General features: G+C 31.1%; 1 protein-coding gene across 1 annotated transcript; it reads left to right on the top strand.

Annotated features, from left to right (window-relative positions):
- The first annotated feature begins 10596 nt into the window (after positions 1-10596).
- On the top strand, positions 10597-24635 carry LOC139517749 (CCA tRNA nucleotidyltransferase 1, mitochondrial-like). Its single transcript, XM_071309125.1, has 8 exons — positions 10597-10701; positions 13735-14128; positions 14317-14446; positions 14765-14891; positions 17979-18064; positions 18884-18991; positions 19567-19679; positions 24197-24635. Exons 2-8 carry the CDS (start codon positions 13742-13744, stop codon positions 24620-24622), a joined length of 1377 nt encoding a protein of 458 aa, XP_071165226.1. The 5' UTR covers positions 10597-10701; positions 13735-13741; the 3' UTR covers positions 24623-24635.
- The last annotated feature ends 237 nt before the right edge of the window (positions 24636-24872 follow it).

The following is a 24872-nucleotide window of genomic DNA, read 5'->3' as shown; positions in this document are numbered from 1 at the left end:
TCGTTTTCTATCTCGTCAACCTCCTTATCAGTTAGATTTTCACATTTATAATGTAGCCATTTATTGCAGATCTCACATTCAACTGCCTTATCGTCAGAACTACAAAGATTTTCACATGTAGGACAGTAGTCATTTTGTTGTTGATCAGAAGTATTTATTGTTGACTTTAAAGATGCAGAAGCACTATTTTGATTAGAATGTTGACACTGATCCTGTTGAGTACTAGTATTAATGTCTGTAGTTTGCATACAACTGGCCTGATTTGAATTCAAATATTTTAATGCATCACGCAAACTCTATCTAGCGAAACGAAACTGGGTTACACTAATGACTGGACCGAATGACAGGACCGAATGACAGGACCAAATGAAAAATGCTAATAACTTTTTCATTTCTCAAAGGATTGATTTCAAATTTGAAATATAATAAGATTTCATCATTTGATAAATAGATTTAAAAAAAAAAGAAAAAAAAAATGTAAGAAACTTTAGAAAACGTGACATGACCAACTCTGATAATGACAGGACCAACATCGAGAATGACAGGACCATATAAAATGCTAATAACTTTTTTATTTTTCAAAGGAATTATCTCAGATTTGAAATATACAATGATATGTCATCTTTTGAAACCAAAATGTTATAAAAATATAGATTTATTTTCAAAAACTTTCGAAAACGTGACATGACCATCACTGATTGACATGACCAACCTCGACAATGACAGGACCAGATGAAATTGCTAATTTCTCTTTTATTTCTCAAAATATTTTTCTGAAATTTGAAATATAATAAGATTTTATCATTTGATAAATAGATTTAAGAAAAAAAAAATTTAAAAAATGTAAGAAACTTTAGAAAACGTGACATGACCAACTCTGATAATGACATGACCAACTTCGACAATGACAGGACAAAATAAAAATGCTAATAACTCTTTTATTGTTCAAAAAAAATATCTCAGATTTGAAACATAAAATGATATGTCACATTTTGAAACATTTATGTTATAAAAAATGTAGATTTATTTTCAAAACTTTCGAAAACGTGACATGACCATCACTGACTGACATGACCAACCTCGACGATGACAGGACCAGATGAAATTGCTAATTACTCTTTTATTTCTCAAAATATTTTTCTGAAATTTGAAATATAATAAGATTTTGTCATTTGATAAATAGATTTAAGAAATTTTTTTTAAAAAAATGTAAGAAACTTTAGAAAACGTGACATGACCAACTCTGATAATGACAGGACCAACTTCGACAATGACAGGACCAAATAAAAATGCTAATAACTCTTTTATTGTTTAAAAAAATTATCTCAGATTTGAAACATAAAATGATATGTCACATTTTGAAACATTTATGTTATAAAAAATGAAGATTTATTTTCAAAAACTTTCAAAAACGTGACATGACCATCACTGACTGACATGACCAACCTAGACGATGACAGGACCAGATGAAATTGCTAATTACTCTTTTATTTCTCAAAATATTTTTCTGAAATTTGAAATATAATAAGATTTTGTCATTTGATAAATAGATTTAAGAAATTTTTTTTAAAAAAATGTAAGAAACTTTAGAAAACGTGACATGACCAACTCTGATAATGACAGGACCAAATAAAAATGCTAATAACTCTTTTATTGTTTAAAAAAATTATCTCAGATTTGAAACATAAAATGATATGTCACATTTTTAAACATTTATGTTATAAAAAATGTAGATTTATTTTCAAAAACTTTCAAAAACGTGACATGACCATCACTGACTGACATGACCAACCTAGACAATGACAGGACCAGATGAAATTGCTAATTACTCTTTTATTTCTCAGAATATTTCTCTGAAATTTAAAATATGTGAAGGTTATACCATTTTATATATAATTATAAGAAAAAGGTTTAAAAAGCTTGCTGAAATGTGACATGGTTAACGTTGCCAATGACAGGACAATCCTCGACAATTAATGACAAGACCAATAAAAATGATAATTATGCATAACATTTGTTAGAACAGAGACATATATCTCTGGTTAGAATAATCCTCTCAAATTTGAAATAATGGCAATTTAGACCATTTCGCACATCATATAAGAAAAATATAGAAAAAAAAAACGTATTGGAAACATCGACTATGATCTGGCCGATGAAAAATCATAATTTCTTTTTTATTTTACTGAAATTGTTCAACTCTGATCCATAATTAGTAAGATATATCTTATAAATTCAGGAAAATATATTAGATGGTGGTTTAAAATCTTGACCTAGCTACTAAACGTATGTTGGCTGAGAGTCACAGGACATGCAGAATCACAGAACAAAATGACACGAATGATCACTATATATTTAAGAAAGAGATCTTGAAATATTTATATGTTATTACATATTATCATTTTATAGTTTAAGAGATAGTTCATTAAACTACAGATAAATTAAGATTTATTGAATTATCATCATAATATTTCTTGACATCATGAAGCCCAATTTAAGCCACTTTGGAAAGGTATCAAACTTTTTAAAGTGGTCCGTGAAAATACTTCAAGAAATGTGTATTTGTTTATTATGAGGGGGGAAAAACTATCACGATATACCCTGCATATACTCAAGCATACATGAAAATAATTATTTACTGTTCTGAAAATATTAATAAAACAACGACATGAACTATTATGTGATTTTAAATACTGTCATCACAATCTTTATTGGATTTATCAACTTATTTATGGCTTATGTCACACCTTTTGTTTGTTACCTTATAATTGTTTTCAGACGTGTCAGATTATGACCGGTAATTGATATACAAAATATTCTGAATGAATGCATGAATGATCTTTATTCTCATAAACCAAATACATAGTTGCAGAGAAGATATTACAATGATATATATAACATATATCAGTCAGTGGCGTTACTTAAACAAGTAACCTTTTTTAGTTACTTATATAGGTAATTTTTGTTTTTAAAAAATATAAAATTACTCAATAAAGTTATTTTAAATTTCAATAAAAGCAGGGACTAAATGTGGTTTTCATGAATTTTTCATCATTTTATATCATAAATTTAAGAAATTGTAAGATTAGAGAGGAGAATAGACATAAAAGAGAATTCCTTGAAAAAATAAAAAAAAGTTATTAGCATTTTTATTTTGGTCCGGTCATTTTCGAAGTTGGTCCTGTCATTATCAGAGTTGGTCATGTCACGTTTTCTAAAGTTTCTTACATTTTTTTAAATTTTTTTTTCTTAAATCTATTTATCAAATGATAAAATCTTATTATATTTCAAATTTCAGAAAAATATTTTGAGAAATAAAAGAGAAATTAGCAATTTCATCTGGTCCTGTCATTTTCGAGGTTGGTCATGTCAGTCAGTGATGGTCATGTCACGTTTTCGAAAGTTTTTGAAATAAATCTATATTTTTTATAACATTTTGGTTTCAAAAGATGACATATCATTGTATATTTCAAATCTGAGATAATTTCTTTGAAAAATAAAAAAAGTTATTAGCATTTTTATTTGGTCCTGTCATTCTCGATGTTGGTCCTGTCATTATCAGAGTTGGTCATGTCACGTTTTCTAAAGTTTCTTACATTTTTTTTTTTTTTTTTTTAAATCTATTTATCAAATAATGAAATCTTATTATATTTCAAATTTGAAATCAATCCTTTGAGAAATGAAAAAGTAATTAGCATTTTTCATTTGGTCCTGTCATTCGGTCCTGTCATTCGGTCCAGTCATTAGTGTAACCCAACGAAACTATCGACCGACTGGATAGTCGAGGCTTTTGGCCGAGCTTTTGGCTTGAAAGCATTTACAAATTATGATACTAAGCCATATTTAAATGAAAATAAATGAATCAATGTCAAATCAAATATTTTAAAACGAAGGAAAGGAATATGATGATTATTTGAAAATATCGGAGTTTCCGGACTCATCATCGTCATATACCCAAATTACTTGAATTCACATCCTTAAAAATCAAATAATAGACGTTTTTTTTTAATTGTTTAGAAAAATTATGCATTATTCCATGCTAAGTATTTGTTTTTAAGAAATGGATGCCCGTAATATATTTATTAGCTTATTTTTAAAAGACGAATTTGAAGACGTCGCCATGCTGTAAATTATCATGATTCAGAGTCATGATAAATTTACCATTTATTTGTAAATACCGCATATATCTGCTTTATTTTTTTAAATATAGAAAATGGTAGATTTAATAATGTTGCGAGACATCTGAGACTTTGTGATATGTGTGATAAGCATGTATTTAAAGATGAATATCATTTTATTTGAGTATGATAAAAGTATAATGAACTTCGCCAAATTTATCAAACCATATTATTTTCAATACTGAATTGAAAAACGCATTTGTGTACACACATAATGTCCCCGAAGAAAACTGAGCCTTTGACAACTATAACATTAAATAAATTGCATGAATTGATCAAGGGATTAACGCGTTAGGTCCCTAATTGTACCTTGTTCGCCACCCCCCGCCCTCTACGTTTATTTAAGATCAAGTCTTTCCAGTCTGTGGGTATACCTATGGACACTTAACTGCACGGCTTTGATAGCAGATTTAATGTTGCTATGAATCTCAGTTTACGACCAAAACCAGTAAAGACCGTTGAAGTCATATTATTACATTTGGTTGATACATTCAACGATACCCACTGTTATCCTGATGATATTTTTTTCGTTAAATAATCGGCAGAATTCTCTAAATATACTACCGAAATTTACCCAAAAGAACTCACCTTAACTAAATCCAACATAAACAGTAGTAATTGTCCTTTTCTAGATTTACACATTTAAATTTCTAAAGGGACAAAAGAGACGATTTTTCATTTCCTATTGTTAATTTTCCTTTTTTAAACGGCGATGTTCCTTTGGCTCCATCATACGGTGTTTATATATCCCAACTCGTTCGTTACGCCCGGGTGTGTAGGTGTGCCATAGATTTTAACGAACGTACCAATGCATCACTTGCAAATTATTACAGCCGATTGCATTGAGTGAGTAGGTAAAGGTAATAAAAAAAGCTTGCTTTCTAACTGATCCGCGAAGTCAGTATTAGGTTAGGTAAACTACCCTTCTTAAAGAGTACACTATTCCGACAGGTAACCAATCTATTTGTCTGTAGGACTAGACGGTAATAGTCAGTTAACTGCATGTACTCTAAGATCTGTTCCTATTGTCTTTTTGTTGTTGGAATGTACAAGTACCAGGCCACGTCCACTTGTATTTTTGTCAATATGATGAGTTAGTCCTTTTTTCAACTGATTTTGATAGTTCGTTCTTATGTTGTACTGTTAGACCACTGTCCCAGGTTAGGGGGAGGGTTGGGATCCCGCTAACATGTTTAACCCCTTCACATTATGTATGTATGTGCCTGTCCCAAGTCAGGAGCCTGTAATTCAGTGGTTGTCGTTTGTTTATGTGTTACATAAAATTGAAAATGGAAATGGGTAATATGTCGAAGAGACAACAACCCGACCATAGAAAAAACAATAGCAGAAGGTCACCAACAGGTCTTCAATGTAGCGAGAAATTCTATTTGTTTTTCGCTCATTTTTTCAAATAATTAAGGCCGTTAGTTTTCTCGTTTGAATTGTATTACATTGTCATTTTGGGGTCTTTTATAGCTGACTATGCGGTATGGGGTTGGCTCATTATTGAAGACCATACGGTGACCTATAGTTGTAATTTCTGTGTCAATTTGGTCTCTTGTGGAGAGATGTCTCATTGGTAATCATACCACATCTTTTTTTTTTTTCTTTTTTTTTTTCTTTTTTTTTTTATGCAAAACGGTATTTCACATTCCTAAGATGTTAGAAGTTACTACGGTAATCACTAGCCAGTCAACACTGAGGTAGTGAGTTCGAACCCCGCTCGTGCGGGTGCACTTGCATTCCAATCTTAATTGACTACGATTGTCAGTTTTCCTATCAAAACTCGGTGGTTTTCTCCGGACACTCCAGCTTCATCCACATATAAAAATTGGCTTCAATGAAATAGCCCAAAAGTGGGTCTTAAAAGTGGTGTCAAAACACAGAAAATAAAATCAAATTAAACCAAACGGGATTTATAAATATACATCCACGTTCATTTGTATGCCCCCGCCGTGGCTGAGGGGCATTAAGTTTTACCCTTGTCCGTCTGTGCGTACGTCCGTAGGCCCGTCCGTACGTCCCAAAGTAGGTTTCCGTTCTCTAACTTTATATTTGGCATTGCACAAGTTATGTCTTCTTTGACTGGCCATGACGTTAAAATACTAAATCCCAGGGATGTGTTTTAGTTGATTTTAGTCTCTGATGCATGATTTTTGATTATCAATTGTTTATGACTTCAGTAACTGCGAGTACTCTCAAATCGTACTTTCGTGTTAATTTGACCTGTTGATACAAAAAAAAATTAACTAAAGAGTACAAATACTGATTAAATCTTACAAAGACAACATCGACTTTGTTCCTCTGTTCTCGTACTATAAACAACAAAATTATTTGTTATGTAAAAATAATTTCGTTCTCCATTACTGTATAGAATACTTACAACAAAATTATTGTCATTTACCTGTGTACATTATTCTATTTGGTGGCATTGTGTTCAAGCCAACTGTTGTGGTGGTCTTTTTTGGTCTGAAATTGTTTAACATCTCACCCATTATTATATTGATTTTGTATTTACATTGTGTAATAGGTTAATTTTTTCGTTAAGTGAATTTTCACTTATGTTAATATGTCTTTTGATTGAGTTAAGCCATTTTAATTGATATTTTAAAATGTGTCTTTCTATGATGTTACACAATGGTGAGGTAAGGTTGGTACCTATTAAAACTTTAAAACCCGCTGCATTTGTTGGAACCTGTCCTAAGTTAGAAACCTGGTGTTCAGTGGTTGTCGTTTGTTGGTGTGGTTTATAAGTGTTTCTCGTTTATCGTTTTTTATACCGGTATAGATTAGACCGTTGGATTTTGCGTTTGAATTTTTTTTCTATAGTCATTTTGGGGCCCCATATAGTCGCTGTTCGGTGTGAGCTAACTTAAGGCTCCGTGTTGAAGACTTTTACCTGTAATGGTTTACCTTAACACATTGTCTCATTGGTCACATGTTCTTATATCTTTGCAGTGTTTTCGTAAGTTTTACTTTTTTCTCGGGGTACATAAGCTGGGTCTCGGCTGACTTAGATATAAAAAAAGAAGCTGTAGTATTATTGTCAATGAGACAACTCTTCGCAAGAGACCAAATGACACAGAAATTAACCGTATACGACCTTTAACAATGAGCCGATACTGCATAGTCAGCTATAATTGATCCCGAAATGACAAAAGTTAATCAATTAAACGAGAAAATTAACGGCCTAATTTATGTACAAAAAATGAACGAACACAAATAAATGTAACACAGCAACAAACGATAACCACTGAATTACAGGCTCCTTACTTGGGACAGACACATACACACAGAATGTGGCAGGGTTAAACATGTAAGCGGGATCCCAATTACCCCCCATAACCTGGGACATTGGTGTGACAGTACAACATAAGAACTTGAACGAACTATAAGTTCAAAGCCTTGGAAGTCAAACATATATAGGAGTTTGACTCCTCTGCATTTAGTACACGAAGAGATTTCCTTTCAAGCATCGACTATTGGTGCTTGCTGCAGATTAGTTATACTATCCTTTATTTAATGATATTTGAAGTACACCTCATAGTAAATGTGTGGGCGTTCTTTGTGGGTTTTATTGTAGAGATTTTGTCATATAAAGGCACAGACTGATTAATTCTTCTTTTTATTTAATAGTCACAACTGAATGCACTTACCTGCTGCACTTGATGTCATCATAATTGAAGAGGTCATGGAATAATATGTTGTTATTATTTTGGTGGGTGTGTTTCTTTTCTTAATTTTTGTTACATGTCTATTGTCTAGTTTGCATTGCATTTCTTATTTTTTATATTTATGTTGTTTATGTGCTATATATGTCCTCTTGAGACCCTAATTTGGTGAATAAAAATATTCTATTTTATTCTATACCAATAAAATTAACCGTACCAATTTTCTTGCACCAGATACCAAACGGCACTTGTAGAAATCGTAGAAATTCTAAGCAATTATAGGTCTGTTTAAAACACAAATGTATGTCTTTCGATATACGGTAAACGAATCAATTGTACATTAAAAAAAATAAAATGCTCAAACACATCAAACTAACGGAAAACAACTGGTACATTCCTGACTTCTTACATGCAGAATTTCCATATCTAAAAAATCTAGGATTAAACCTGGTTTTATAGCTAGTTAAACCTCTGACTTGCATGACAGTCGCATACCATTCCTTTTAATATATTGATAACAATCTGTGTGCATAACAAACAGACATAAGACTAGCACTCATACATAATCTTCTTATATCTATATTAGGTAAAAATGAAAACTATTTTTGCTCTATTTCTTGTTAATTTTTTCAGGAGCTTTTTGATAATAATAATAAACGCTAGAGATGATTCGAAATTGGTTAATCATATCTGCGATGTACAGGAATCATGTAGCATGTAAAGAATTGTTGACAGACAAGAACTAAACGGAGAGGAAAGAACTGTTTTGTGCCTTTTTTTATGATCACATTGTAATAAGAGCAAAACACAAAAAGTACTGAAAATGTTTATAAATTAAGAATCACTGACGTCCATGCCATATGATGAGTGTACAACATGACATGACCCAAGAGAAACGAGAAATTAACCAGAAGAAACTCAGGACGAAAGCCAAAGACGAACATGAAAATGACAAGTCTGTCGGGACAGTTTTTATATCTGGTCAGGGTGGCATGCGGGATATTAAAAAAATAATGTTAAACAAGCAAGAGAAGGATCAAAATCCAGTAGTTTTGAAGGGTCCCAAGTAGAAAGGTCAATTTCATTCACATAACGTAACAATCTAACTTAAAATATTGATCTCTGATTTCGAGGTCAGAGATCAATATTTTAATTAGATTGATAACGTAAAAAGGCGTTTTGTTTCACAAAATAGTTGCTTTCATATATAACGAAACTACTCGAACTTCACACGAGATATTCGAATAAGAGAATTTGATGTTGATGATTATGATATTTTGTCAATAAACAGTTACACTGAGTATAGCAAAATAATCGAGGTAGAACTTTAAGGAATCACCCAAATACTCACCATGCTCTTCTTAAGACTAACAATTTGAAGAGAACCTATTCTGTGTGGACTGGTAGATGCAAAGGTACTCATTGGCTCATTCTTCAAGACGGTCCAACTACGATAGAGAACTGTGCAATTTATTTTACAAATTTGCCTATCTACAAATTGCACAATTGATATTACATTTATTTAGAATGGAGGCATATATTAGCCGCATATAAATGATTGGAATACATGTGGCATATAAATTACTGAAGATAGTTCAGATTATTTGTTATAGAAACATCCAAACAGTAAGAGATTGTTTCCTTGACAAACCTTACCTGTATAGGTTCGGGTCTGTTAAACCAATTCAGTTATTCTTATAAACGGACTAGTAGTGAGGAATGGTAAGTATCGAAAGATTTGATACTTAAAATTGAGAAAGGAAATGGGAAATGTGTCAAAGCGACAACAATCCGACCATAGAGCAGACAACAGCCGAAGGCCACCAATGGGTCTTCAATGTAGCGAGAAACTCCTGCACCCGTAGTCGTCCTTCAGTTGGCCCCTTAAAAATATGTATACTAGTACAGTGATAATGGACGTCATACTAAACTCCAAATTATACACAAGAAACTATAAAATTAAAAATCATACAAGACTAACAAAGGCCAGAGGCTCTTACCCCGCCATTAGGCAAAAGTGACTGTAAAGCACAAAGTTAAATTCGCAATAGCTGCCAACCAACAGAAAACAACTTGGTACAAAATGATAAATGAGATTGCACAATACTAGCTTAAAAATTATATGTTAACTGGAATGATCAATTTGGCGATTGAAAATTTTTTGTAGAAAAGCAATAGTGAAAATAAAAATACTTTTTCGGAAAAAAATTAAAACAATGCTTCTCGAGGTCAAGAAAATCATTAAAAGAATTCAAAAGACAAAAGAAAGCAAGATCTAGGTGCTTGTTGGGGAATGGACCCCCTTCAAAGTTTTATAACAGTTCAGTCAAAAATAAAATTTTATAATAAAATTTCAGTTTAGTTTTTTAACTTGGCTTATTTTCCGTTCAAATTGAAATATCAAGAAGAGAGGGATTTTTTTTAATCGAGAATATAATTGCAAGAATACGTTAAAAAGTGGGGAAAACCCGGTGGAATTAATCAATTAAAATGCTAAAAAAATGAGGGTCCATTTCTCTAAATCATTTCGTCACTGTTGTGACTCAATTATGATTCTGAGATGTGAAACAAAATGTCCAGATTAAAAAAACCTTTAAAGAACTTTTTTTTACTGAAAATTCCTTTATTAGTGGACCGTTTCAATAATACTTTTTATTCGGTTGAGAGTTTTTTCGTCTTTTATTCATTGTCGGAAAAATCTATTCTTTCGGTTTTGACTTTGTTTTTATAATTTTGATCATGTCATCAAAACGTTTAATAACGCGGGTCTTTGTTAATCAGGTATAAAATATAGTTTTACATCGAACAAAAATTTCGAAGACTTGCACCACATTTCAAAGTATTTTAAAAAGGTAATATTGGGTTGTGAACAGGTGAAGATGGATAGTTTGTAATGTAAATTTTAAGATTTCGTTAAGATTTTTTTGAAAAGAGTATAGAAACTTTTTATGAATTCAAATTTTAAATAATATTGCTAAATTAGTCTATCATTGTCGTAGCTGCGGAACCGTAGCTCTTAGGTCCTTATGTTATTTTTTGACTGCAAAATCAAAAAAATTTAAAAAAGGACCATAAGAGTTACGGTTCCGCAGCTATCATTTGTCGATACTTAGACTACAGACTAAGTCCTAGATAATCGGACGTCAGAGTTAATCACTCTGATTTGACGTCCGACTCTAATGATGGTAGTACTGCCCTTTACTGTCAGTTGTCATGCTACCGTTTGCGTCAAATTGATTAAATTTAACTGTGATTTGTCAAAATATTCTTATCGTGATTCTTCAGATGTCTCTAATAATTATCATTACCGTTATTTTGGAAATTTTTTTACATGATTCATCAAAATCATTCGATTTTTTTATCGTCTAAATAAAAGAAAGAGCATATTTAATGCCATGCACCAAAAATTACCGTAAATGTCATTTGGCAAGAATTCTTACCATTATTCGTCATGAAGGTACCCCCATTACCACCCTTCTAAAGGGTATCATAAGTTGGGGAGAAAGTTTGGGGGGGGGGGGGGGGGGTCTAATCCGGGATTAGCTTATTAAGCCCCATTGAAATTGGTCAAGAAGTAATCTATAATAAATATTAGAAAAGTAGTGTTTTAATCCCTTTTTATACGCCCGTCGTCTTTTAGACGGGACATATTATGGTATACCGTTGTCCGTCCGTCCGTCTGTCTGTCCGTCCGTCCTTCCTTCGCCCACACTTAGGACAATGACTCAAAAATACTTTCACCAATTTCCATGAAACTTAAGTGAATTGTTTATATCTATTGACGTAAGCTCCCTTTCATTTTTAATTTTAATTAATTTTTTTAAGTTTTGGATTTATGGGGCTTTATTCATAAAAAAAGGGGGGATTTTCAACACTTCGGACAATAACTCAAAAAGGCTTTCACCAATGTCCATGAAACTTTGGTGAATTGTTTATATCTATTGATGTAAGCTCCCTTTCAATTTTTATAAATTTCAGATTTTAAGTTTTGGATTAATGGGGCTTTATTCATAAAAAAGGGGGATTTTCAACACTTCGGACAATAACTCAAAAAGGCTTTCACCAATGTCCATGAAACTTTGGTGAATTGTTTATATCTATTGATGTAAGCTCCCTTTCAATTTTTATAAATTTCAGATTTCAAGTTTTGGATTTATGGGGCTTTATTCATAAAAAAAGGGGGATTTTCAACACTTCGGACAATAACTCAAAAAGGCTTTCACCAATGTCCATGAAACTTTGGTGAATTGTTTATATCTATTGATGTAAGCTCCCTTTCAATTTTTATAAATTTCAGATTTAATATTTCCGTGTTATGAATTTTTATGCTTAAAAAAGGGGGGATTTTCCAATTTTGGGACAATAACTAACACTTTCACAAAATTTTATGCAACTTTGATAAATTGTTTATATCTATTGACATAAGCTCCCTTTCCATTTTTATAAATTTTAGATTTTAGATTTTCTTAAGTAATGAATTTTTATACTTAAAAAAGGGGGATTTTATGAAACTTTGGTGAATATATTAATGTAACATCCCTTTTGATTTGTTTATATATTTCTAGTTGATCATATAAATTCATTTAAAGCATAAAAGACAAGCTAAAAGAGCAACGGGCGTATCATGCGCTAAAGCGCAGCCCTTTATTCAATTTGTCCCATCCCATTCCAATCTGAGCTATAGATGTACGTATTTAGTGATGGTGTGGTGAATTTTTTAGCCACTCATTAATACATATTGAAAAACAAAAATAATCAATGATGAAAGATTTAAGCAAAAAATTTCAGGTGAGCATATTTGGACAGCTTTCACAGTGACCCATTTCTGGGTGCTGATTTGTTCTTATGTACTGTAATTTGTCTTTGTGCTGAACTATCTAGGACTGGAAGTACAACTTTGAAGATGTATAAAATGCTGATGAGTACCTGTTGGTGAATTTGGTTTAAAGTCATATACATGAAACAAATGACTGGTGAAAAATAATGTTTATCCAATTTTTGAACCAATGCATGTATATACATGTATATTATAAAGTTAGTCTTCTGTGTACGATTTTATCATTTTTTAAGCAAAAATATTGTATAATTGTAATTTTTTTCCCTCTCTGTCTGTTATAATTATGAAATGAAAATATGGCAGCTCATTGATTGTCATGTTTTGAAGCCGTAGTTTTCCCAATTGTCACCTTATTGTAAACAATCAACAAAGAAGCATTGATATTGAGCATGTGTACATGTATAACATGTACAATAAGATAATAATTTATATCAGTGACAGATCCAGGCGTATCACCAGATTTTTATGAGACGGGTCACACTAAGGTCACTTTGAATACACAAAAAAATATGTCAGCGAATTGCTTCCTGGAAGCAAGCAATTAAAAAAAGTAAACTTCTTCTAAATGTGGACAAATTAAAGAATTTTCTTCAGAAAAAAGTATATGTACAATGTAGATAAGTTTAATACTGACAACTATCCATTTTGTTATAAAAAACATATGCATATTTTTTTTTAAATTTGAGGTTTCATATGACTTTAATACATGTAATATGGGGATTTTGCCGATTTAATGCGGTTTTTTTTCAGCAATCAGAACAAAATTGATGGAAATTTATAAGTCTTCTTGTTTGTTACAGATACATGTTTACGAACTCATAATGAATAATATGCTACTTATGTTTATGATCTGTATATGATAAATCCCATTAGAAAAAACATTAACCGAAAGTTTATTCTCTTCCATGTTGCTGAAGGTATTTTAAGGGCATTGTATGTATATGAATACATGTATGGATTTCTTCAATATATTGTCATTGCATGTTTACCTACATGTATTAAGACCAACAAAATACTAATTAATCTTGTTTTTTTTCTTTTGACACAGGCCTTAGATGACACCAAGTGTAAATTTAACTACTGTATATGTTCTGAGAACAATTAAACTTTTATCAGTGCGTAACTTGACTAGAATAAGCAAAAAGTTTTATTATCGAGGTGGAAATCTAAAAACAATGAAGTTAGAATCACCAGCATTCCAATCTATATTAACCTCAGAGCTTAATACTCTGGTCAATATATTTGATAAATATGACCATGAATTGAGGATAGCAGGAGGGGCAGTCCGAGACTTGGTATTGGACATGGTTCCACATGACATTGATTTTGCTACAACAGCCACACCTACACAGATGAAAGAGATGTTCGATATAGAAAAAATTAGAATGATTAATGACTCTGGAGAAAAACATGGTACAATCACAGCTAGAATAAATGATAAGGTAATGTCTACTTTACATACACAGAAGCCTCAGAATAGATATTTCCTTTTAACATTAACAAGCTGAAACTAGATGATTCCTGAATGTATTTCATTATAGATAGTTTTATTAATCAGTTTTATTTGCAACATAGATAAAAAAAATTGTATTCTAGCTTGTATGTTATTATTTTTTGTATTTTTTTTAAGGAAAATTTTGAAGTGACAACTCTAAGAATTGATGTGGTTACAGATGGTCGCCGTGCAGAGGTTGAGTTTACAAGGGACTGGCAGTTAGATGCTAACAGAAGGGACTTGACTATCAATGCTATGTTTTTAGGTTAGTATATCAAAGATTGGTAGTTAGATGCTAATAGAAGGGACATTACTTTCAATGCCATGTTTTTAGGTTAGTATATCAAATTTGAATTTGAAGGGAAATGTTAAGAGTCAAATTGTACACAGATGACAAAATCAAAAACATTTTTTCTGATAAATAAGTTTTTGTCTGGTTGTTGGCACTATCTAGCATTACTGGTAAAGATACTTTTTAAATTGCTTACATGCACATGATCAGTTTATAAAGAAACTTTTTTAAGACTAAACCAATATGGAAGTTTTATTTCATGTCAGTGAATTATCTCTTTTGTATTTTCAGGTTTTGATGGAACAATATATGATTATTTTAATGGAGTAGAGGACCTTAAAAACAGGAGAGTTAAATTTGTAGGTGATCCTGTATCCAGGATACAAGAAGATTATTTACGGATTTTAAGATATTTCAGGTATATTAAAAATACAGATTTTCCTTGTCAGGTTTTCACCTTAGATGTTAGAAGAAAGTGTTTTGTTAACACAAAATCTCCTAGGATTTTATAGGAATAAAACACAAATTGACTGAATGACTTCCTAATGTGTATAGTTATACAGTTCCACATAAAATTTTTACCAGAATGATATTAAAGGGAAACTTCGCAAAAAAATCAAAAATTGATATTATGTCCATTCTGTATAAAAATGCTCAAATTTATAGATATTAAAGTTTTATTCCGCTAAATAAGAGATCACCATCGATTTTAAATTTTGAGTATCAGTTCTCTACTCTCCGCCATCTTGTCACCTTCTCCGATGAAAAATCCTGATATGTCAATAAACCACAAAGGAACAAAACTACAGTAAACGATGTAGTCGTAATTGCGTGTCGATATCTTGTCAATCGTACGGTTGTTTTATCTGACTGACTAACTTGATACGGAAAATGGTCTTATATTTTTAAATAACCATATAGTCTGTTATTTTTAAACTGATAATATTGTAATTAGTTAAAAAGTCAAAGTTCAAATCATAAAATGATAAATAAGTGTTCCGTGGAAATTGTTTTCGAAAATCTAATTCGTTCATAATTCTTTCAAGTAATAAACTTTATTTAAATAAATTCGGATCTTCGATCCCTTATCTGATCACCAGCATGGCTAAAGGTATTACTCCCAAAGGTATTGGAAGGGGTGTAAGGTGACACGTCCAGGTATTCAATCGATTTCCTGTCCGGCGGGCTTGCAAGTTCATGCATCGTTTCACTTCTGTAGGTATTGATCAGTGTACACGACCGTTACTTATAACTTTCCATTTTGAACTATCAGGTGCATGTATAATATACATTTTTGTCTTGCGTGTCCGAAAGTGATATAATATACTAGTCATTACTGAACTCATACGCTTGTTTATAAATAACATTTCTAGTGTAAAGAATATTATTTATAAAAAAAAAATAATACAAAAAAAAATAATTGAAGAAATACAAATCTATTTACATATTTTTCCAAGGGTTAATTTGGGAAAATGTAATATATACTCGTTGTCAATAGTTTAGGACAGATTGGAACATACCAGAATTATTGATCTAAAAAAATGTGCACACTTGTCGACGATTCGTGTATACATACGCCTGGTAGAAAGTTACGGAACTATAGTCAGTAGCCCAATTTAAAATATGTATACATGTATACATTGAACATAAGAAAGAAACATACATTTTGTGTAAATTGTGGTAAAAGTTGTAAATAGACTAGTCCATGTATGCCAATAGTATGTAATCAACGAATTCGATAGACTATTGTATACCAAAAGAAGAAGAAGAAAAAAAAGAAACAATTTGATTTAAATACAGGTCAATTTATAACTTGCTTTGGTTCATCGAAGTTAAGAACATAGTAAACTCACAGATTTATATATCAATTATATTGTTCTCGAATAAAGGACGAAATTCATCATCATCACAATTGTTCCAACATTCATGTAAAATATATGCAACTGGACGTACACTAATAATCCCCAAGGAATGTGAATATTTTCTAGGAAAACTATTGAGTATCAATTTCGGGATTTATTTTCTTTCTTGATATTCAATGACAGCAATTTAAAGAATAAACTGCTTGTCGGATATTTGTCCGCTTTAGGGGTATTCTTGCAAGTTGAACAGACTTATAATAACATTCAAAAATAGGGAAAGATAACATTAAATTCGTTGTCTTTTAATTTTAAACATCGTTGATCAAATAGTTATTTAAGTATATATATACGTTGGGAGACGACGATTATTATAGTTGTCTCAGATTTTAATAAGGACGTTCCCCATTATGAATAAATTTGGTTGACGTTTATCACACTTGAAAAGAATATCTATTCGTAATTTTTCGATTCCATTACAAAAATATTTTTTTCTTTATTCGTACATATTATATTCCGCTTCGGTAGAGTTATCTTCAGATAGTTTCCTATATTAATTAATACATGGCTTTCAAAAGTCTAAATGTAAGTGTTCTCGTACATTTTTTCGCCTAATAAAGACAAATAAAAATAATTTAGTAAAGCTATTTCTAATTTCTAAGTCCCCCTTTTTTATGAGACATAAATCAAGGACAAGACTTGTATATCATTTCATTCTGACATATGAATTAAGTTTCCCGTCTTTAACCGAAAATTGTGTATTTCTTAGTAAATTAACTTATTTGAATTCAAATAAATAATAGCACCAAATATAATTAAATAATTCCACGGCGACTAATTTTTATTTGTCACCAACTTGAATATGTATTTTTAATGTGTGTATTAAATGCTACCACTGATCCGAATAGACAGTCACACCTGGCAAGGTGTGCCCTAGAGGCGTGGTTAAATACCGAAGTGCAAATAACAATTTACCTTTCAACAAGCCATCTACGAGTATTGCCACAGAACCGTGAATACACACATCGTATAAACCTAGCCATAGCAGACGGATAGTAAAAGGTCAATAATAGTACACCAACATATTGTCTTTACAGATTATTGTACTTTAATTTGTTCACCTTATCAGTCAGAAATGCATTTATTAAAAATAAATTTATAACTTTTTGTGTTGTCTACAAAAATAATTCGAATATATACGTTTAACATAGATAATTTATCTCACGAATGAGTACAATTGAACGTCTGTGCGTTTTATCTTCTTATTATCGGATGGTTATTAGATAAAGCATAAGTCATCGGCGCGCTTACGATTACGTTAAAATATGATTAAAAACCAAGACTTTTAATGATTGTATTTTAAATCCCGGCATGCAAAAATCAGGAGAAAACGTCACGACCTACAGGAAGTAGTTTCATTAATTATTGAATTTCTCCTTTATTACTGCACATATAGCGATAAAACTTTGTGAATATATATATTATGTCATAATGAACATATTTAAACCATAAGTAAAAAATCGTGAATTTTCCCTTTAAGGAAAATGTAAGGGTTTTCCAAGCAAAATTTTACCATATTAGTGTGTAAATTGCAATTATTTAACTTGAGTATGTCACATTTAATATTTGTTTCTCCTTTGTTAAAGATTTTATGGAAGAATATCAGAAAAAGCTAATGACCATGAAGAATCCACACTAAATGCTATCAAAGAGAATGCTAGTGGTATGAAAAGTAAGTTTTGGTGATAAAATGTGAAATTAGTGTATTTCCCGTTTAAATTGCTTTGGGTATAGAACATTGTAGTTAACCAGAAGTTGTGGTCACATAGGACAAACTAAGAGAACCACATTGTTTACACAAGTCTGTGCATCTGACCAGATGTAAAATCAAATTATCCAACCAAAATATTTCAATATGATATGAATTTAGTTTTATATATCTTTATCTTTATATATTGTGAATTCATTATTTTATGTTGGATCCTATATGCACAGGGAAACCACGAATTTAAATGTTAAAGGGATTATAATTTTTCATAGACTGTATGCTGACTTTACCAAAACCACAAAATTAATTATCCAAGATAGTGTAAGTTGTATTTCATCCACGAAAATTGATACCCACCAAAATAAATGAATTCACAGCATTTGTTTTTGGAAGTCTTGTTCCTCTTGTCACAATTTTCTGACAAATATATTTTCATTTTCAATCTTTCAATTCCATAAGATATCATTCTTATATTAATTTTCAAAAGTAAGATTACCATTCCATTTACACATTTTAAGGCATTTAAAATTCTTGCATCCTACTGTACAATGACAATAGTTTAAGTCCAAGCTGATTTTTATTGGTCAGATACATCTCAAAATTAATCTTTAGTAGACATAGTGTGTTTTGTTCATTTAAATGTTATTTTTGCAAATATATGAAAGTTTTTTTTCAAAAATGAAAAAAAAAAAAAAATGAAAATTTATCTAATCATAGAATATATATATTTCTTACATCTTCATCTTCATCCACAGCATTAACAACATATTATTTTCTCTGTAGTAATATCTGGTGAGAGAATATGGATGGAACTGAAGAAGATATTATGTGGCAATCATGCAAGAGACATTTTACCCACAATGCTTCAGTTAGACCTTGCCCCTTACATGGGTAAATATCTATAGTAATTATTGACTTTTAATCAGTTTGACCTATATCCATTAGATAGGCAAATATTTGTCATTGTATAGAAACTGAATATTGGCTGTTGAAAAAACAAAACATTGTGTAACTTGAGTAATTCATACCCTCAACTCTCCCACTCATGAGGGCTTAACTCTTTATGTGATAAAAATACATCTTAAATTCAGGATTTTAATTGACAAGAGATCCAATCGGCAATAGCTAAATATTATCAAGATACGTAAATTGTTTGTGGTTACATTAAATTTGTTCAGGCTATTCTCACATAGTTCTGTAGCAGTTGCATACCTTTGCTTAACAATAAAAAATAAGAAATTTTGTAGACAGAAAAACGTCAGAAAGGCACTGGAATGACTGCTAGTGAAGTTTGTAAACCGTATTCAATTTGTGGTAAGAAAATAATCTGAAAAATTACTTGAGATCTAAATGAGACTTCACATTTTTTTTATCAGAAGTTTTATAGATTGTGATCAGATATGCAATTTGTCATGTCAGTATACAACTCATTTGTACTAGTGATAGATGTACATTACTTGTTACAGGTTTACCAGATAAAGCCGAAATAGAAGAGTATAGAACTGTATGTTGTGCAACAGAGGGATTAGACCCGCAACCGATGACCAGGCTGGTGGCATTACTAGCAAATGATGATGAGGTAGGATTATGTTTGGTTTTTATCTGATCACACTCAGGAAAATTGGGATGCTATCATAACAGATTTGATAATTTATTTGACCATGCAAAAGATGCAAATCAGGTCAGAATTGCATTGAGATCAGGATAATTGGGACCAATTTTGCTGGAATCTATGATGAGTTTATTTACAACCACTGGGTCGATGCCACTGCTGGTGGAGATTTATTTCCCCAAGGGTATCACCAGCCTAGTAGTCAGCACTTTTTGTGCTGACATGTATTATCATTGATATGGTTATATTTATAAATTAACTGTTTACCAAATTTAGAATTTTTGAAATACTACGGCTTTTCTACCTCAGGTATAGATTACCTTAGCTGGATTTGGCAAAACTTTTAGGAATTTTGGTCCTAAATGCTCTTCAACTTCGTACTTTATTTGGCCTTTTTAAATTTTTTGGATGGGAGCGTCACTGATGAGTCTCTTGTAGACGAAACCCGCGTCTGGCGTATATACAAAAAAAAAAATAGTCCTGGTATCTATGATGAGTTTATTCTAATAGTGCTACTGAGGTTTTAAAGGAGTAGGGGCAATAAGGTCCTTATTTGGCCCTTATTTACCCCAATTTAAAAAGTTATCACACATATTTATAAATTTGTCCAAACTATACTAAGCTACAAGGTATTCAGAAAATAAAAACAAATTTCACATTGAACAAGTTACTATGGCAACAAACCATGACTAAATTTGCATATTTTGAAAAAAAATTCTTAATTTTCCATGTTTTTCATCAAATTTTAAGTATGTTTTAGTTTGGAAAATTATGTGCGCACCCAAGAAACAACTTTATATTTGTTGAGATTATGTCAATCTTTATAATAAAGCTTCTCTGTAATTATTTTGTTGTTTCTTACCTGCGCAGGATGTTTCCACAATGGAAATAACGATTGAAAACTGCTTAAATTCTGCATTTTTCAGCATTTTTTGCAAAAACGGTTCATATTATGACTTAATTGGGACGTCATCAGATAAAAATCTTTGTGTTTTGCATTTACATTTCTTGACCCAATTCATTTTCAAACATTATTTGCCACTTTGAAACAGTTATCAAACCTTTTATTTTCTTGGGCCAAAACCGGGCCTTAAGGAAGATTTTCAGAAAAAAAATCAAACATTTATTTTTCATTTCAAATTTTATTAATTACATTTAGAAGTTGTTACTTTATCATATGGTACAAAAATCATTCCAAAAAATCAATTCGTGTTGGCCCCATGTGACTTTTAAAATGTAGATATCATTGAAAAAGCTCCAAATTATCTCCCTTTGGTGCAAAAATGCCATTTTTTGGCATTAAAATTGAATACAAATGTCCGGTGTCTGTCTGTCCGTCCGTCCGTCTGTCTGTCTGTCCGTCTGTCCGGCGTAAACATGTCGCACCGTAACTTGAGAACGACTTATCCAAATTTCATGAAACTTAATATAGTTGTTTCTTATGATGGTCAAATGATCTGTATACTTTTTGGTGAAAATAAGATTTAAACTTTTTGAGTTACGGCACTTTGTAACTAAAAAAGGGGTGTGTATTTTTCACATGTCGCACCGTATCTCAAAAACCATTCTTGATTATTGCTTAAAACTTTACACACTTCTTAGTTATATTAATCTCAATATCTGTATACTTTTTGGAGTTGATTCAAAATTTCATTTTTGAGTAATGGAGTATTTTGTAAAAAAGGGGAAGGGTTTTTTTACATGTCGCGCCATATCTCAAAAACCATTTATGATTATTGCTTTAAACTTTACACATGTCTTTGTTATATTAATCTAAAGATCTGTATACTTTTTGGTGATGATTCAAAATTTCATTTTTGAGTAATTGAGTATTTTGTAAAAAAGGGGGAGGTTTTTTTTACATGTTGTGCCGTTTCTCAAAAACGATTTATGATTATTGCTTAAAACTTTACGCACTTCTTTGTTCTATTAATCTAAAGATCTGTATACTTTTTGGTTTTGATTCAAAATTTTATTTTGGTAATATTTAGTTTTTTGTAAAAAAAACACAGGGTGGGGGGTTTCACATGTCCCGCCGTGTCTCTAAAACAATATATGGTTATTGCTTAAGGTGGCTCGGGACTATTCGACTGCGCATAATTTCACGCATGAATTACAAAAGTATTTGTCGTAAATTCGATACAATTTTTTTTAATATTTTGATTGATTAGAAATGTTAAATCTTTGTTGTTATGTAACTAATAGCATATTTTCGTTATTATCGGTATTTTTTAAAGGGTCAAAATGACAATTCACCCATTTTCACCATTTTCCTGCAAAAATTTGGGTTTTAAGGCAAAATATTTTTTTTTCCTTATCGGTGACCTATGTTTTTTATTGGCTCATTCTTTGAAGCTATATTCCAGCTTTTCATATAACAGTTTTGGACCAATTGTCATAGAACGTTTTTATGATATTCCGAAAAAAATATGTCAACAACTCTATTTCCCCTATCATTTCATTGAAAATGGTCCCTTTTACATACCTGTTTAAAAGTAAAATTTTGAGCTTAAATGGTCCGTGACCCCCTATTTTTTTTTGACCAATTTGAATCATTTTCTTTAAAGAATAAAATAACCAAAAATACGGCACTTCTGATAGAAACTTCGAATACGCCCGAGCCACCTTAAAACTTTCTCAGAAACTATTTATGATTATTGCATAAGACTTCTACATAAGACGTCGGGCGTATCATGCACTCATGGCGCAGCTGTTTATTAACTCATCGGTGACCTATAATTTTTATTGTTGTTTTCGAATAAGCTGTACATGAACTAAATAATTGTAAAATTAAAGCGATTTCTATAATTTAGTTCTTTTTTTATTTCGATATTACCGCTTTTTCTCCTATTAGTTTAACAGAAAAAAAGGACATTAACATAAATGTATGCATCTTTCGAAGGCAGATTGTGAGTGTAAATGAACGGTGACCCCATTTTTTTATTTCATTTTTATATGCCTGTCAAAATTTTGACGGGACGTATTATGGTATACAAATGTCCGGTGTCCATCCGTCTGTCTGTCCGTCTGTCAGGCATAAACATGTCGCACCGTAACTTGAGAACGACTTATCTAAATTTCATGAAACTTAATATAGTTGTTTCTTATGATAGTCAAATGATCTGTATACTTTTTGGTGAAAATAAGATTTAAACTTTTTGAGTTACGGCACTTTGTAACTAAAACAGGGGTGTGTTTTTTTTCACATGTCGCAGCGTATCTCAAAAACCATTCTTGATTATTGCTTAAAACTTTACACACTTCTTAGTTATATTAATCTTTATATCTGTATACTTTTTGGTGATGATTCAAAATTTCATTTTTGAGTTATTGAGTATTTTGTAAAAAAGGGGGAGGGTTTTTTACATGTCGCGCCGTATCTCAAAAACTATTTATGATTATTGCTTAAAACTTTACACACTTCTTTGTTATAATAATCTAAAGATCTGTATACTTTTTGGTGATGATTCAAAATTTCATTTTTGAGTTATTGAGTATTTTGTAAAAAAGGGTGAGGGGGTTTTTACATGTCATGCCGTATCTCAAAAACGATTTATGATTATTGCTTAAAACTTTACACACTTCTTTGTTATATTAATCTAAAGATCTGTATACTTTTTGGTTTGATTCAAAATTTAGTTTCAGTGATATTTGTAAAAAAAAAACAGGGTGGGGGGGGTTTCACATGTCCCGCCGTGTCTCAAAAGCAATAAATGGTAATTGCTTAAAACTTTCTCAGATATTATTTATGATTATTGCATAAAACTTCCACACAAGACGTCGGGCGTATCATGCGCTCATGGCGCAGCTGTTTATTCTATTAAGTATAAGATAAAGTTCATTTATAGAAAAATATAGCGAAATCCTATATTAAATAAAAAAATTGATTTAGACCCGCGAGCCCCCTTAATGCCCCTACTCCTTTCATAATAATAATAAGAAAAGGGAATAATTTGCAAGATTTTCATCTTAGCTTCATGCAATAAAAGTTCAACACATTCTTTTGGTAAACACTCAAAACACAAAAACATATGGTGAAGGAATAAAAAGGTCACTATATTATGTCGCCTTGATTTCAATATTCCAAAATTTTTATAAATATTTAAAAAAAATATCCTGCAGATGATCACAAGGCTGATTGATAGATATATTTATTTTATATAACATATTTTCATTCAGGCTTCAAACTTCTTGCATATTTTTTAAAACTTCAAAAATGGTCAAAACAACCTCACTATGAGATTTTGTCAGTATTATTTAGATTTGAGTTATACTTTAAAATTACTTTTACTCAAGATGTATTATCCAAAGATGTTAATATAGGTTAGTCTCTTTAAATGATGCAATTGGCACTTAACTAATTTGAAGATAATGTGCATTTTTTTTAACGTGTGGCATTTCTGCAATAAAGAATTATTTATGTTTATTATATTCACTTGAACACATTTAAATATTTAGAATAATAGAAAACTTTTTTCTTATAGGTGCATTTGTTACACAAAAGAATTAAACTATCAAGAGATGAGTTACAGCTAGGATCGTTTATAATTAATCATAGAAAAGACTCTTTCGACAATGATCCAATGAAATATTGCCAATTCTTGTTTACTGACAGTCCTGGCGAAATGAAAAAATTAACAGAAAGAATTTGTGAACTTTTGAAATACAGAGGTGAAAAAGACCTCATGGACCAGTTTGTGAAATGGGAATCACCAAAATTTCCTGTTAATGGATATGATTTAGTAGATAAACAAATCCCAAAAGGACCAATATTTCAAGGAACATTAAACGAATTAAAACAAATATGGAAATTTAGTATGTTTACAAAAACAAAAGAGGAGCTATTGGAAAATCTTGATGAGATTGTTGAAAAAGTGACTGAAAAAGTTCCATCTAAAAAGAGAAAATAAAAGAATGAAACAATATTTTCTAATTTATTTCACTCTAAAGTTTCTTTCTGCAGCTTAAATGACCTATTATTAGAGTCCTACACCAATTAGGTTGTCCGTCTGTCACAGATTGTGTCTGCTCTGTTCCTCCAGTACCACTTGCAGTTTATTGTGGATACTATCACTTAATGTTACAGGAACATAGTTGTTATCAAATCTAGCTTAAATGATCAAGTCACTAACTTAATTTTGTGTTGCTCACTTTAGATCT

Source organism: Mytilus edulis, chromosome 3 (genome assembly GCF_963676685.1).
Source record: "Mytilus edulis chromosome 3, xbMytEdul2.2, whole genome shotgun sequence".
Classification (NCBI taxonomy): Eukaryota; Metazoa; Mollusca; class Bivalvia; order Mytilida; family Mytilidae; genus Mytilus; species Mytilus edulis.
This window is presented reverse-complemented; position numbering and strand designations above follow the sequence as displayed.